Raw genomic sequence first — 17,164 nt, 5'->3', positions numbered from 1 at the left:
ATTTTGAACAAATCTCATATTAACATTGTTTCTGTCTGTATTTTTTTGTCATAAAGATTAAAGTGCTACATGCATGTGCTGTATATATACGTCAAGCACAATATAAAAAAAACATAAGAAATACATTTGCTGGCTGTCTCCAAGTCCACCAGCTACTAAACAATTTGTATGGAGAATAATTAACCCCCCTAAAAAAAGGAGAGACTGAAAAGTGATTGTCAAGTGTATATATGGCATTTCGCAGACACTTTTATCCAAAGCAACTTTAGGTCATGCTTGCATACTTACATCCAAAGTGAATACAGTTGTAACTACATTTTCATGTATGGGTGGTCGTGTGAGTCAAACCCTCAACCCTGGTGTCAAGCACCATGACCTACCAACTGAGAGCCATACATGACCAAGGAATTTTACAGACTAGCTGAATGATTAAAAAGGATGCACATAATGTTGCCAAACATTTCCCAGACTGAGCCATACTGTAGATATTCTAATACATGGCTCTGGCATTTCCCGTTTCAGAAGTGTTAACATACACAAATGGGAACAGTGCATGGAGATAATAAACTTGGAATAAAGAGACAAACATGCCGAAGGGAGCGCAACGAACAAGGACTACAACACAACACAGATATAAATAATGATGGACTACAATTACCACAATGTTGAGAGCGGAAGCCCCGATGAAGAGCTTTCCGGTGTGTGGTTACCAGGGATACCGATGAAAGCGACGTCGATGTTCTGCAACGAAAGCTGGCTTGTGAATTTAGTTTATGAAGGAAACCCATAGTTATGAGATGCAATATATTCTCACCTATGAATGTATTTTGCGCGGAGTTTGCTAGCTATATTCTACAATAGTTTGTTTGTCAACGGTGACTGAATCTCCAGCTAGCTAACGTTACTTCAATAAGCTAGCTAGCAAGTTGCTATCGTTTGCTCTCTAACATTGCTAGCTGGCTAATGTTAGCTTTAGCAAGCAAATTCTAGTGAACGTGTGTTGGGTCACTTGGCAGCAACGATGTTTATTTATCTCAGTAAGAAGGTAGGCATCCATTTCGGTGACATTTAGCTGTCAGATAGTTTTGTTGATACGCGTGAAGCTTCCATACGTCTCTCACTTGTTGTTGCCTATCAAGACGAGAACCGCATCAACATGCCATTATGATTAATATTCTATTCATCACCATCATGCACATAGTCTCTTGCATGCTTGAGCCAGCCATTTACTGCTAGCTAGCTAGTTATGAGACCGGCAAACTAACGTTAGTCATACAAACTAACGTTAGTGCATGTTACTACTTACTACCTGTGATAGCAGACACATTTTTCAGAGCCTGTTGGCATAAGCAATACAATCAATGTCCCTTTTGCCTACAACAGTAACAACCAGTTATAATCAATTTGATCTAAATGTACAATCCTCTTCCCCTCTCAGATTGCCATCCCCAACAACATACGGCTGAAGTGTGTGTCATGGAACAAAGACCAAGGCTTTATAGCCTGTGGAGGGGATGAGGGTCTTCTCAAAGTCCTGAAGCTGGAGACACAGACAGGTGAATTGGCTTTCCAACACAAGTTACCTCAAGTTGAGATTGGATAGTACCACCTGAGCTATGTTATGCAATGTTTACAAACCCATTTGATTCAGATTAATTTTAGTTATTTAGCAGACACTTTTATCCAGAGTGACTTACAGGAGCAATTAGGTTTAGTGGCTCAATGCTCTCAACCGTGATGCTACCTGCCTCTCAGATTCCAAATGTTTGTGAAACAGAGCTAGAGTAGCTAATTGTGTGTGAAAAACAATTTAAAACCGAAATGAGCTTGGCAACAGTAGACATACTCTGCCAGCAGTATTATGTCAATTAGAAAGTAGGAGGGTGAGTTTCTATCTGAGCTTTACCCCCGTGTGTTACCTAAAGGGCTCAGACGTTTCTGTTTCCATTGGCACGAATGTCTCATGGGACCATGGCCCTGGCGGACTTGCTCTGACTTGGCTAACTGTGGACTTTTAATGCCTTGTCACAAAGCAACTGTCTTTGTGATGCAGAGGTTGTTGATTCTACTCACCCCAAGTCTTTAGTGTCACACTCCCGATGGAAACACAATTATACTAGAGCCCACAATAACATAAAACACTGGTGTGGGGTAAGTCTTAGGTGGAAGTGCAGCATAATGGTGTTAGGAACTAATTTGTTCGGGCTTCTCTGTATTAGGCTACTTTAGAGCTATGGTATGATTCAAGCAGCTTGTGATGTTGACAGGCTTATTTAACTCACTATAGGCTAGATAATCAAATCAAATGTTATTGGTCACATACACGTGTTTAGCAGATGTTATTGCGGGTGTAGCGAAATGCTTGTGCTTCTACTTCCGACAGTGCAGTAATATCTAACAATTTCACGACAGATACCTAATGCACACAAATCTAAGTAAAGGAATGGAATTAAGAATATATAAATATATGAATTGGATATGTAAATATATGGACGAGATTGGCTTGGTTTAGGCTTGAGCATTTCAAATCATGCAAAAATGTGCACCTTTTGTATCCAGAGAAGAAGAAACACTTAAGGAATAATTACTTAGTGTTAGGAATTACTGTACTAGTATCCTATAAAGGAATTAGGAGTGTCCTATATATGTAATTAGCCTAAACAATAGTGTTGTAATTGTACAAACACACACAAAAAAAAAACATGACCTCTTGTTCTCATTGGCGCTGTGAACTTTCAACAGACGATGCCAAACTCAAAGGACTTGCAGCACCCAGCAATTTGTCAATGAATCAGACACTTGAAGGCCACAGTGGTAAGTAAAGCGCTATGTATGCCTCTTTCTGGGAGCCAGTGGGACCTCTGAACTCTGTTTGTTGTTTGGTATGACACAGGTGCAGTCCAGGTTGTGACGTGGAATGAGCAGTACCAGAAGCTCACCACGAGTGACCAGAATGGTCTCATTATTGTGTGGATGCTCTACAAAGGTAGGCTACACTGTATAGTCACATTTACTGATAATAATGCATGGGGGGGGGGTTGGTAAAACACAAGATCCATCAGGATGCCTGTGGTCAGAAAGACTGTAGGCGTGTTACACTTGAAGGATATGTCAAGTCAGAGAAACACTTCAGCCATCTTGAAGCCATCTCAGTGTTGTCCATTTCTGTTGACTATTATGACATAATGATATGGTGTGGGACTATGTGATGATTATAATGATTGTGGGACTATGTGATGATTATAATGATATGGTGTGGGACTATGTGATGATTATAATGATTGTGTGACTATGTGATGATTATAATGATATGGTGTGTGACTATGTGATGATTATAATGATTGTGGGACTATGTGATGATTATAATGATTGTGGGACTATGTGATGATTATAATGATTGTGGGACTATGTGATGATTATAATGATATGGTGTGGGACTATGTGATGATTATAATGATATGGTGTGGGACTATGTGATGATTATAATGATATGGTGTGTGAATAGGCTGCTGGTACGAGGAGATGATTAACAACAGGAACAAGTCCGTGGTGAGGAGCATGAGTTGGAATGCAGACGGCCAGAAGATTTGTATTGTTTACGAGGACGGGGCAGTCATTGTTGGATCTGTAGATGGTAAGTGCTCCTCTCTTTAACACGTCTGTCTGGACAGTTTGGTTCGTTTTCCCAAACAGAGATTAAGCCTAGTCTTGGGCTAAGAAACACTTCCATAAAGAGGATGACCTAAGAATTGTTTTTCTAATTCATGCACTGGGCCCATCGGGTTATTTCAGTTTTAACAGTCAGAACAAGTTGTCATTGGATTGCCGTTGCTTTCTCACACCCATTGTATTTATTTTTAAAAATTGTACCTTTATTTAACTAGGCAAGTCAGTTAAGAACAAATTCTTATTTTCAATGACGGCCTAGGAACAGACGGCCTAACTGCCTGTTCAGGGGCAGAACGACAGATTTGTACCTTGTCAGCTTGGGGGTTTGAACTTGCAACCTTCCGGTTACTAGTCCAATGCTCTAACCACTAGGCCACCCTGCCGTATAATGGTAATGAGAAAAGCATCATGACGAATATGGCACGTGGTTGTTTTATAATGGATCTGTTTTGTCTTTTTAGGTAACCGAATCTGGGGGAAAGAGCTCAAGGGAATTCAGCTCGCTCACGTGGCCTGGTCGCCAGATAGCAAGATCCTCCTTTTTGGGATGGCCAATGGAGAAATCCACATCTACGACAATCAGGGAAACTTCATAGTAAGTCTGGTAGCCTTTGAAAAAGATAGCAACTCCCCAAAAGTAACGATGGATAGCGCTTTTTGTACACTTAGTAAAGGTGCACATTTTAATTGTTCTAGAGTGTTTAATGCAACCCCACTTCTGAAGAGTGGATAACATAGTTCTAGGAGACTTAGAGATACTCATTATGTTGCAGATGAAGATGACGGTCAGCTGTCTGCACAACGTGACTGGAGCCATCAGTATCGCAGGGATCCACTGGTACGCAGGGTCAGAGGGCTACGTGGAGCCAGACTGCCCCTGCCTGGCCATCTGCTTCGATAACGGACGGTGTCAGGTCATGCGATACGAGAGTGATGAAAGTGAGTGAATTGGTCAAGAACTTTTGTGAAACAGCACAGTTAAAAATATATGGCAAATAGAAATCAAACTGGATGGACATCAGAAAAAGATGGTTGAGGGTAGAGGAAGGACAAAATAGAACTATTGTTAAATAGATTGTGTTCATAAAATATATATAGTATGTATAAGCTGGAAGTAGAAGCCTGGGTGTTGTTGTTCATTAGTTTGTTCCAATGGGTAGAAGGGTGGTTAAGGTAGTGGAAAATAATTAAGGAAAATATAATAAATACGTTTAAAAAAAAATATATGTATGTGTGTATGTACAGTTGAAGTCGGAAGTTTACATACACTTAGGTTGGAGTCATTAAAACTTGTTTTTCAACCACTCCACAAATTTCTTGTTAACAAACTATAGTGTTGGCAAGTCGGTTATGGCATCTACTTTGTGCATGACACAAGTAATTTTTCCAACAATTGTTTCAATTCTAATTCACTGTATCACAATTCCAGTGGCTCAGAAGTTAACATACACTAAGTTGACTGTGCCTTTAAACAGCTTAGAAAATGATGTCATGGCTTTAGAAGCTTCTGATAGGCTAATTGACATAATTTGAGTCAATTGGAGGTGTACCTGTGGATGTATTTCAAGGCCTACCTTCAAACTCCGTACCTCTTTGCTTGACATCATGGGGAAATCAGCCAAGACCTAAAAAAAAAAAGATTGTAGACCTCCACAAGTCTGGTTCATCACTGGGAGCAATTTCCAAACGCCTGAAGGTACCATGTTCATCTGTACACACAATAGTACACAAGTATAAACACCATGGGACCACACAGCCATCATACCGCTCAGGAAGGAGACGCGTTCTGTCTCCTAAAGATGAACGTACTTTGCTGCGACAATTGCAAATCAATCCCAGGACAACAGCAAACGACCCTGTGAAGATGCTGGAGAAAACAGGTTCAAAAGGATCTTGGTACAAAAGTATCTATATCCAAAAAATAACTATTTGGCCATAATGACCATCGTTATGTTTGGAGGAAAAAGGGGGAGGCTTGCAAGCTGAAGAACACCATCCCAACCGTGAAGCACGGGAGTGGCAGCATCATGTTGTGGGGGTGCTTTGCTGCAGGAGGGACTGGTGCACTTCACAAAATAGATGGCATCATGAGAAAGGAAAAGTATGTGGCTATATTGAAGCAACATCTCAAGACTTCAGTCAGGAAGTTAAAACTTGGTCGCAAATGGGTCTTCCAAATGAACAATGACCCCAAGCATACTTCCAAAGTTGTGGCAAAATGGCGTAAGGACAAGTCAAGGTATTGGAGTGGCCATCACAAAGACCTGACCTCAATCCTATAGAAAATGTGTGGGCAGAACTGAAAATGGGGAGGGGGTGGAATGGGGAGTTAGAAAGGGAAATGGGGTGGAATGGGGAGTTAGATAGGGGGAGGGGGTGGAATGGGGAGTTAGAAAGGGGAATGGGGAGGGGGTGGAATGGGGAGTTAGAAAGGGGAATGGGGAGGGGGTGGAATGGGGAGTTAGAAAGGGGAATGGGGAGGGGTGGAATGGGGAGTTAGAAAGGGGAATGGGGAGGGGGTGGAATGGGGAGTTAGAAAGGGGAATGGGGAGGGGGTGGAAAGGGGGAGGGGGTGGAATGTGGAGTTAGAAAGGGGAATGGGGAGGGGGTGGAATGGGGAGTTAGAAAGGGGAATGGGGAGGGGGTGGAATGGGGAGTTAGAAAGGGGAATGGGGAGGGGGTGGAATGGGGAGTTAGAAAGGGGAATGGGGAGGGGGTGGAATGGGGAGTTAGAAAGGGGAATGGGGAGGGGTGGAATGGGGAGTTAGAAAGGGGAATGGGAAGGGGGTGGAATGGGGAGTTAGAAAGGGGAATGGGGAGGGGGTGGAATGGGGAGTTTGAAAGGCGTGAGGGGAAAATTGAGGGGGTGGAATGGGGATGAGGGGGTGGAATGGGGAGTTAGATAGGGGGAGGGGTGGAATGGGGAGTTAGATAGGGGGAGGGGTGGAATGGGGAGTTAGAAAGGGGAATGGGGAGGGGGGGGAATGGGGAGTTAGAAAGGGGAATGGGAGGGGGTGGAATGGGGAGTTAGAAAGGGCAATGGGGAGGGGGTGGAATGGGGAGTTAGAAAGGGGAATGGGGAGGGGGTGGAATGGGGAGTTAGAAAGGGGAATGGGGAGGGGGTGGAATGGGGAGTTAGAAAGGGGAATGGGGAGGGGGTGGAATGGGGAGTTAGAAAGGGGAATGGGGAGGGGTGGAATGGGGAGTTAGAAAGGGGAATGGGAAGGGGGTGGAATGGGGAGTTAGAAAGGGGAATGGGGAGGGGGTGGAATGGGGAGTTAGAAAGGGGAATGGGGAGGGGGTGGAATGGGGAGTTAGAAAGGGGAATGGGGAGTTTGAGTGGCGTGAGGGGAATATTGAGGGGGTGGAATGGGGATGAGGGGGTGGAATGGGGGGTGAGGGGAATATTGAGGGGGTGGAATGGGGATGAGGGGGTGGAATGGGGGGTGAGGGGAATATTGAGGGGGTGGAATGCGGAGTTAGAAAGGGGTGAGGGGAATATTGAGGGGGTGGAATGCGGAGTTAGAAAGGGGTGAGGGGAATATTGAGGGGGTGGAATGCGGAGTTAGAAAGGGGTGAGGGGAATGGGAAGGGGGTGGAATGGGGAGCGAGCTGAATGCGGCGGGAGCAAATGGAGCTATGTAGAGATTGCAGAATCCTTGACAGTCAAATGTCGGCTGTAATGACTTATTGTCAAATTATGCCAGAACCTCAAGGTCTAAACTGTAAAAGAGATATTTACATGTTTTCATTTTAACATCATTCCAATCAGTTTTGCCTGCTGGGTGGAAACCCCTGGCTAAGTTGGTTACATTTGAGTAAGTTTGGGGTAATATCGTGATAATGACAATGAAGGTCCTCGCTCCACCGCCAATTCCCCTTCCTTGTAAACCCTTTCTCCTGACCATCTCCAGGCCCAGTGTTCATAGACACACTGATGAACGTGGCCAGTATCCAGTGGAACCAGTGTGGCAGCGTGCTGGCTGTGGCAGGCTCCCTGAGGGGCATGGAGAAGGAGGTCAACGTGGTGCAGTTCTACACCCCATTCGGAGAGGTGAGAGAGCCAGGACATCCTAGACGCCAACCTCTCTCATAGCATAGCTTTCAGATGTTCCCTGGCAATGTGGAAAGTTGCAGGCAAACATGACTTGTTTTTAGTTTAAGTCAACCGGCTTTCTGAGTTAGACTGAATGATACTCACCGAAATAAATTAAGTTTGTGTAAATAAAAAGTTATTTAATAAGTTGTATGAATACAAAGTTGTGGCAGATTGGCATTGATGTCAAAAGGATTCTATGTGACTCCAGTTGCGTAGATCTCCAGTTAGGATTCGGCCCCTACAGAGTACACAATATTGTCATTAGGCTATATGGCGTTTGACCAAAGCAATTTTTACTCCCTTTTGCATAGCATTTGCGAACATTGAAGGTACCTGGCAAGCAGATGACAGAGGTGGCTTGGGAAGGGGGAGGACTGAGGATTGGACTGGCTGTTGACTCCTACATTTACTTTGCCAACATAAGGCCCGATTACAAGGTAAAACAATCATCTGGTTAATAATCGGCTCTGCTCGAAGGGGTAACAGGGTTTCTTGTACTTTGGTTAAATTCTCTGTGTTTTAAAAACTGTTAACACAAGCCGTTAGTAAATGGAGATTAATATGAAAATGAAAATGATTTTAGTGTGAGAGGTAGGCCCGTTTAGGGTCTCATAAAATCGGCGATGCGGAGAATGCAGACGGAATCACAGAATACAGACGTTAAAACAGAATTCAACAGTTTAAGCAGTTTGATGCTTAGAACACATAGTGTGGCTGTTTTAAAACATTTATTAAACGTATTGCAACATTTTTATTTAAGTTTCTCATAATACATGAACAGAATGCATCAGTGATTTAGTATTTGATACCATTGAGGAAGCAACGTCATGCCATGAGAATGCTATCTAACGACAATGTCTTCTGGTAGATGGAAAGGCTTTCCTGAAAACCTTCTCAATTAAATGTTAACTACAACAACAACAAAAAAGCCTTCATGTCAGAATCATATCATGATTATATGCATCAATCCGGTAGGCATTTACAGGAACACCTCTAGCCAAACACAGCAGTCGACACAGAATGATAGAGAAACGCCCTTACACCACACAGACGGAAATGGGAAATATTGTATTAGGTTTAGCTTTTTAAGCCACTAAGCCACAACGTCAATGTTGTGTTGATTAGATAGTAGCTGAGAGCTTGCGGAGTCTTGATACTTTTGAGATGTATTTATGACAGTTTGCGGTAGAACAAGTGAAAATTGCATGCACTTTCAGAATTGTTTGGGGAGCGACTCATAGGTGGTCTGCGAGCTACTGGTAGCTATCGACCTGTTAGAGACCCCTGAGTTAAAGATACTAACAAAATGAACACTAGCAGAGATGACACAGCTCTGTTGTAACCAGTACTTACTGTACCTACTGTAGTATTCTTTTAAAAATGCTTTTATTCTGTCCAGTAGCAGTGCATGGGTACAATCACTGGGGAAGCCAAGCCATATTGCAACCTGTGATGTGATAATTGTGTTGTTTGCTCTGTAACCCGTTCGTTAATACGCCACCGTGATATACAACAAGGCAGAATAAATTCAACCACACATTTGTTTCATCACAAAACCGGAGAGTCCGGTGAAGTCCACAAAGCAACTATAGCATTTAACGAATAGTTGCATGACCTGCAGCATGGGCAAGCAAGTTAATCCGTTAAACAACTGATTTACAACCCCGGAGAGTTATTGCAAGTCAGCACATAAACAACAGGAGCACTACCTCCAGCACCGTTTCAACTTCAAACATTATTACATTTTTTAATCCTTTATTTAACTAGGCAAGTCAGTTAAGAACAAATTCTTATTTTCAATGACGGCCTACCGGGGAACAGTGGATTAACTGCCTTGTTCAGGGGCAGAACGACAGATTTTTACCTTGTCTGCTCAGTTACCTTTCGGTTACTGGCCCAATGCTATAACCACTAGGCTACCTGCTGCCCCAGGTTAAAGAGTGACTGCCTTTAAAAAGCAACAAATCACTTTGAAAATGGGCTATGTGGCATCGATATGAGTCAGGAAAAAGTTATTCTAGTTGACAAAATTGACTACAAAGTGTAAATAGGATAATTTAGGTCATAAAGTCAGTCTCGTCTAAACTCATCTGACTCTGTCGTACAGTAGTACACGCTTTAACTTTTTGTTGTGATAGGCTCCCTAGATAAAATGCCTACTAGCCTAGCTTCCTCTCATGGGAAACAATGAACCAGCTAAGTTAGCTAGCTAGTTAACGTGGGTCTACTAGGCTAATCGTCTCAGGCCGGTGGCACAATATATTAATTTATAGTTAGATCAGAATCACCTTTATACTCATTGGCCTGTATGGAGAATTCAGTCCAAATCGCCATCTCCGTACATGGCTTGGGAAAGGGACGATTTAGCTAGCTAGCTACTGCAGGACATCAACACAAGCACACCAGAAACAATTATGTTTTGCTTTTCATGTGATTTGGTTGGTGTAGTGGTTAAATTGTCCAATACAATTGTCCCAATACAATTTCCATTCTGATCCTTTAGCCACAATGGAGAGTGGTGAAATGTTTGTCTTGACGCAGACATATCCAATGTCCAGAGTTTGATTCAAGTTGAAAATAATAATGCATCTATTTGTTGTTCTTCTGGATACAAAACATTTATAGAATTCTACCAAAACATATTCTGATCATTAAACTAAAGAAACAAACAGCATGGTAAAAATGGTGTTGTATGGTCAAAAGACTGTGCTGCCATTCCAGTCACTCCCAGTAGGCCATGGAGCAGGTAACTGTATTCTCCATTGGCCAGAAGAGGGGGAACACAGACTTGACAGGGGATCAATGGCAAACACACAAACAACAGGAATGCATCATGAATTGGAAACATGCAAATATACAATATGATCTATTTGGCTCCTACAGTTGGTGTGACTCCAAATCCAAAATGGCCTCCCTCTGGGGTGTTTTGCAGCACCAGGACTAACCACAGTTGAGCTAATAGGCTAATAGTTTATTTATTTCAATGTTAAGGGAGGTCAAATGCTTTCTGGCATCAATCAAATGTGACGATGGCAACATGTCATGTTCTTTTTGTCCAGACAGCATCAGATACATGATCTACACATACTGAGACAGAGAGGTGCTGTTTCACTGTCCAGATAGCATCAGATTCATGGTCTACACATACTGAGACAGAGAGGTGCTGTTTCACTGTCCAGATAGCATCAGATACATGGTCTACACATACTGAGACAGAGAGGTGCTGTTTCACTGTCCAGACAGATACATGGTCTACACATACTGAGACAGAGAGGTGCTGTTTCACTGTCCAGACAGCATCAGATACATGGTCTACACATACTGAGACAGAGAGGTGCTGTTTCACTGTCCAGATAGCATCAGATACATGGTCTACACATACTGAGACAGAGAGGTGCTGTTTCACTGTTCAGACATATACATGGTCTACACATACTGAGAGAGAGAGGTGCTGTTTCACTGTCCAGACAGCATCAGATACATGGTCTACACATACTGAGACAGAGAGGTGCTGTTTCACTGTCCAGACAGCATCAGATACATGGTCTACACATACTGAGACAGAGGGGTGCTGTTTCACTGTCCAGATAGCATCAGATACATGGTCTACACATACTGAGACAGAGAGGTGCTGTTTCACTGTCCAGACAGCATCAGATACATGGTCTACACATACTGAGACAGAGAGGTGCTGTTTCACTGTCCAGATAGCATCAGATTCATGGTCTACACATACTGAGACAGAGAGGTGCTGTTTCACTGTCCATATAGCATCAGATACATGGTCTACACATACTGAGACAGACAGGTGCTGTTTCACTGTCCAGATAGCATCAGATACATGGTCTACACATACTGAGAGAGAGAGGTACTGTTTCACTGTCCAGACAGCATCAGATACATGGTCTACACATACTGAGACAGAGAGGTGCTGTTTCACTGTCCAGATAGCATCAGATTCATGGTCTACACATACTGAGACAGAGAGGTGCTGTTTCACTGTCCAGACAGCATCAGATACATGGTCTACACATACTGAGACAGCGAGGTGCTGTTTCACTGTCCAGACAGCATCAGATACATGGTCTACACATGCTGAGACAGAGAGGTGCTGTTTCCTTCTCTTGTGTGATTTCTACTGTGAGATACTGTAGATTCAGCAAAGTAATGAAAACACAGAAAGACGAAAGATCATTTTAAAAATATATATATATTTGTTTTATTGGTCAAGTATTTGGGGAAAGCCTGGCTTCCATTGGCATTCATGAATACACACCACTGATTTACTCTCCGTCTCATCTCTCTCTGTCTCTGTTTCTCTGTCTCAACAGTGGGGCTACTGCTCCAACACAGTGGTGTATGCCTATACCAAGCCTGACCGGCTGGAGTACTGTGTGGTGTTCTGGGACACCAAGAACAACGAGAAGTTTGTCAAGTACGTCAAGAGCCTCATGTCCATCACCACGTCTGGAGACTTCTGCATCCTGGCCACCAAGGCAGATGACACACACCCACAGGTACACACACTGGTACACACACTGTCTGGTACACACACACTGATACAGGTACACACACTGTCTGGTACACACACACTGATGCAGGTACACACACTGGTACACACACTGTCTGGTACACACACACTGGTACAGGTACACACACAGAAGTACATACCCTGGTACACACACTGTCTGGTACACACACACTGATACAGGTACACACACTGGTACACACACTGTCTGGTACACACACAGAAGTACATACACTGGTACACACACAGGTACACACATTGTCTGGTACACACACACACTGATACAGGTACACACACAGAAGTACATACACTGGTACACACACTAGTACTGGTACACACGCACACACCCAGGTACACACACTGGTACACACACACTGGTACACACACTGTCTGGTACACACGCACTGGTACAGGTACACACACAGAAGTACATACACTGGTACACACACTGTCTGGTACACACACTAGTACTGGTACACACGCACACACCCAGGTACACACACTTGTACACACACTGTCTGGTACACACACTAGTACTGGTACACACACACCCAGGTACACCCACAGGTACACACACTGGTACTGGTACACACACACATCCACAGGTACACACACTGTCTGACACACACAGGTACACACACACTGGTACATACACAGGTACACACTGGTACAGGGCTCCCGAGTGGCACAGTGGTCTAAGGCACTGCATCTCAGTGCCAGAGGCGTCCCTACAGACACCCTGGTTCGAATCCAGGCTGTATCACAACCGGGCCGTGATTGAGAGTCCCATAAGGCGGCGCACAATTGGCCCAGCGTCGTCTGGGTTTGGCCGGAGTAGACCGTCATTGTAAATAAGATTTTTTTTTTCTTAATTGACTTGCCTTGTTAAAATAAAAGTTACACATACACATCTACACACACCGACACAGGCAGAAGGACTGGCAGCCTCGCCGGGTCGCTAGGCACTAACTTACAACTATGTTGAATGGAATCAAGATGACATTTACAAAGGGAGTAGTTGTTGATATAGGAGAGGCCTAATACTGGACTTGAATGACCCGTCATAATGAACTTGGCTTGACCAAACATCCACATTATTATGTTCAAAGCATCCAACCGTTTTGAACAGTTCCAAGTAAAGTGTTACTCAAATCTGACAAGCAGTAAGAGAAAGTAGAACTTGGAAGTACTGTAAGAAACAACTTGTAGCTTGATCAGTCTCATGTCAGTATCTCTCTGCGTGTCATGCCTTCTCTTGTTTTCAAATTCATTGCCACAAAGGAGGATGCTGACGTAGAGTCGGGAAATAATGCCATGGTAATGTACACCCTCTAAATATGACCCTGTATGTCAATGTACACCCTCTAAATATAACCCTGGATCGTAATGTAAATCTCTCTAACTATAACCCTGTGTGGTAATGTAAATCCCTCTAAATATGACCTGGTGTGGTAATGTAAATCCCTCTAAATATAACCCTGGATGGTAATGTAAATCCTCTAAATATAACCCTGGATTGTAATGTAAATCCCTCTAAATATGACCCTGGTAATGTACACCCTCTAAATATTACCCTGTATGTCAATGTCCACCCTCTAAATATAACCCTGTGTGGTAATGTAAACCCCTCTAAATATGACCCTGGATGGTAATGTACACCCTCTAAATATAACCCTGGATGGTAATGTAAATCCCTCTAAATATAACCCTGGATGGCAATGTAAATCCCTCTAAATATAACCCTGGGTGGCAATGTAAATCCCTCAAAATATAACCCTGGATGGTAATGTAAATCCCTCTAAATATAACCCTGGTAATGTACACCCTCTAAATATAACCCTGGATGGTAATGTAAATCCCTCTAAATATGACCCTGTGTGGTAATGTAAATCCCTTTAAATATGACCCTGTGTGGTAATGTAAATCCCTCTAAATATAACCCTGTGGTAATGTAAATCCCTCTAAATATAACCCTGTGTGGTAATGTAAATCCCTCTAAATATAACCCTGTGTGGTAATGTAAAGCCCTCTAAATATGACCCTGTGTGGTAATGTAAATCCCTCTAAATATAACCCTGTGTGGTAATGTAAATCCCTCTAAATATTACCCTGTATGGTAATGTAAATCCATCTAAATATAACCCTGTGTGGTAATGTAAATCCCTCTAAATATGACCCTGTGTGGTAATGTAAATCCCTCTAAATATAACCCTGTGTGGTAATGTAAATCCCTCTAAATATAACCCTGTGTGGTAATGTTAATCCCTCTAAATATAACCCTGTGTGGTAATGTAAATCCCTCTAAATATAACCCTGTGTGGTAATGTAAATCCCTCTAAATATAACCCTGTGTGGTAATGTAAATCCCTCTAAATATAACCCTGTGTGGTAATGTAAATCCCTCTAAATATGACCCTGTGTGGTAATGTAAATCCATCTAAATATAACCCTGTGTGGTAATGTAAATCCCTCTAAATATAACCCTGTGTGGTAATGTAAATCTATCTAAATATAACCCTGTGTGGTAATGCAAATCCCTCTAAATATAACCCTGTGTGGTAATGTAAATCCCTCTAAATATAACCCTGTGTGGTAATGTAAATCCCTCTAAATATAACCCTGTGTGGTAATGTAAATCCCTCTAAATATAACCCTGTGTGGTAATGTTAATCCCTCTAAATATAACCCTGTGTGGTAATGTAAATCCCTCTAAATATAACCCTGTGTGGTAATGTAAATCCCTCTAAATATAACCCTGTGTGGTAATGTAAATCCCTCTAAATATAACCCTGTGTGGTAATGTAAATCCCTCTAAATATGACCCTGTGTGGTAATGTAAATCCATCTAAATATAACCCTGTGTGGTAATGTAAATCCCTCTAAATATAACCCTGTGTGGTAATGTAAATCTATCTAAATATAACCCTGTGTGGTAATGTAAATCCCTCTAAATATAACCCTGTGTGGTAATGTAAATCCCTCTAAATATAACCCTGTGTGGTAATGTAAATCCCTCTAAATATAACCCTGTGTGGTAATGTAAATCCCTCTAAATATAACCCTGGATGGTAATGTAAATCCCTCTAAATATAACCCTGTGTGGTAATGTAAATCCCTCTAAATATAACCCTGTGTGGTAATGTAAATCCCTCTAAATATTACCCTGTATGGTAAAATACACCCTCTGAATTTGACCATATATGATGAAGGTGATTGAGTTTTGTATGACTGTTGAAGAAATGAATGACTTTGTCTTGTTTTCCAGTATGTGCTGGTTCTCTGTAACTCCATTGGGACCCCACTGGATTCAAAATACATTGACATTGGTGAGTGATTTTTTTTAGAAAGATAAGAGAATATTATGTTTAAAGCAGGTTTTAATAAACTGGAACAGTGTGTTGTTTCACAATGTATCAACGATAGTTTAGTTCAATTTCCCTGATAACACTTCAAAAGTGTAGATGTCAGAAATGTCAAGAAGTGCACGTCAGTGGAGAGACACCTTGCCGTTTTGGACAATGTGAATACTTTAAACACTTTGGCAGGTTTTGTACCAGATTCCTCTGGAATGAGAAAGCCCGGCACTTCCTACCGCTGATCTGTCACCCAGTTTCAAAGAGCTGCTGTCTCGTCTGGGGTTCTACCCGCCAACAATCCTTCCCTTTCATGGGTTTGTTCATGACATACACCCTGAAGATTCCCCCCCATCTATAGGTCTCCTACACATTCTGTAATATTCCTTCTGCCCGCGTTGCAAGCCAAGTCTGTGCTACTGGCCAAACGTTTACCCAAAGACCATAGCGGAGGCAGTTCAAAGTCTGTCACCTGAGAGGGCTGGGAGAGCCTCAATGAGATCCAAGTGTCTGAGCATGCTGAATCAACAGTAAAGAATGTATACTTCCTCTTTGTGGTGAATCTTCCTCACTGACCCGAGGAGACCTCTTCGTGGGCCTGGAGCGTTGCATTGAAAGAATGTGCCTGTCACTATTTTTGTTTCTGGAAATTATAATGTAATTGTTTATTTAGTCAGAATATTATTTTAGCTGTGAAGTTTTTCACTGATTTTATGAATGATATAATTACATTTTTGGTTTCTGTTGCTACGTTTAGCTCCGGTGTGTCCCACTGAACACGACCCTTGGTTACAGATTTTGATTGAATTTAGGATCCTTAGTTTACTGAAATAACCTTGGACCATGTCACCTCGGACAGATCCTCTGTTCGTGACCATGACTAAGACCCATGTGATCGCTGCGTCCAAGGAGGCTTTCTACACCTGGCAGTACCGCGTGGCCAAGAAGCTAACTGCCATGGAGATCAACCAGGTGTCCAGGACCAGGAAGGAAGGTAGGGAGAGGTGAGTGCTGCCGGTACCGGGCCTGTTCAGAGGATAGAATAGGGAATCATGTCAACTCTATTCATTCTGTTTCTATCCATAAAGTTCAGGTGGCAAGGTTCAGACACTTTGCACAAGAGCAACAAACCAGATTAAGATCTTCTGTCATTTATGAGAAAATATCCAGAATGAAACCAAATAAACTGAACGGAACCACCCCTCGACATGACGTTATTCTGAACTGTTGATTTGGCCTGTGGCACTAATATCATGAAACAAGTGAGTTTTGCAGATTTTTAAGGGGGTCAGAAGATGGTTAAGATTAAAACCAATCAATAAAATTTATTTATAAAGCCCTTCTTACATCAGCTGATGTCACAAAATGCTATTACAGAAACCCAGCCTAAAACCCCAAACAGCATGCAATGCAGGTGTAGAAAATCACTTTATTTGTGAATTGTACACGAGGTCCAACCAAAATTGTACTTCTGCTTAATCCCAACCCCTCTAAAAAAGACACATACAGTGACTT

General features: G+C 42.5%; 1 protein-coding gene across 4 annotated transcripts in view; it reads left to right on the top strand.

Annotated features, from left to right (window-relative positions):
* Window positions 1–697: 697 nt before the first annotated feature.
* Window positions 698–17,164, top strand: part of LOC139375426 (WD repeat domain 35) — a 44,159-nt gene continuing 27,692 nt past the window's right edge. For 2 of the 4 annotated variants that reach the window (XM_071117204.1, XM_071117206.1), the window contains exons 1-12: window positions 698–1,045; window positions 1,439–1,556; window positions 2,743–2,814; window positions 2,894–2,986; window positions 3,506–3,634; window positions 4,131–4,264; window positions 4,443–4,608; window positions 7,584–7,723; window positions 8,080–8,205; window positions 12,100–12,285; window positions 15,562–15,622; window positions 16,509–16,653. In XM_071117204.1, the coding sequence (XP_070973305.1) occupies window positions 1,022–1,045; window positions 1,439–1,556; window positions 2,743–2,814; window positions 2,894–2,986; window positions 3,506–3,634; window positions 4,131–4,264; window positions 4,443–4,608; window positions 7,584–7,723; window positions 8,080–8,205; window positions 12,100–12,285; window positions 15,562–15,622; window positions 16,509–16,653 (1,394 nt within the window). In that variant the 5' untranslated portion in view covers window positions 698–1,021. Of the gene's footprint in view, window positions 1,046–1,438; window positions 1,557–2,742; window positions 2,815–2,893; window positions 2,987–3,505; window positions 3,635–4,130; window positions 4,265–4,442; window positions 4,609–7,583; window positions 7,724–8,079; window positions 8,206–12,099; window positions 12,286–13,577; window positions 13,614–15,561; window positions 15,623–16,508; window positions 16,654–17,164 lie in introns of all 4 variants that reach the window. The other 2 variants (XM_071117203.1, XM_071117205.1) reach the window with 2 other exon arrangements.

This window comes from Oncorhynchus clarkii, chromosome 19, assembly GCF_045791955.1.
Source record: "Oncorhynchus clarkii lewisi isolate Uvic-CL-2024 chromosome 19, UVic_Ocla_1.0, whole genome shotgun sequence".
NCBI classification, from domain to species: domain Eukaryota; kingdom Metazoa; phylum Chordata; class Actinopteri; order Salmoniformes; family Salmonidae; genus Oncorhynchus; species Oncorhynchus clarkii.
The sequence above is the reverse complement of the archived record's forward strand: the minus strand, read 5'-3'. Positions and strand labels throughout refer to the sequence as shown.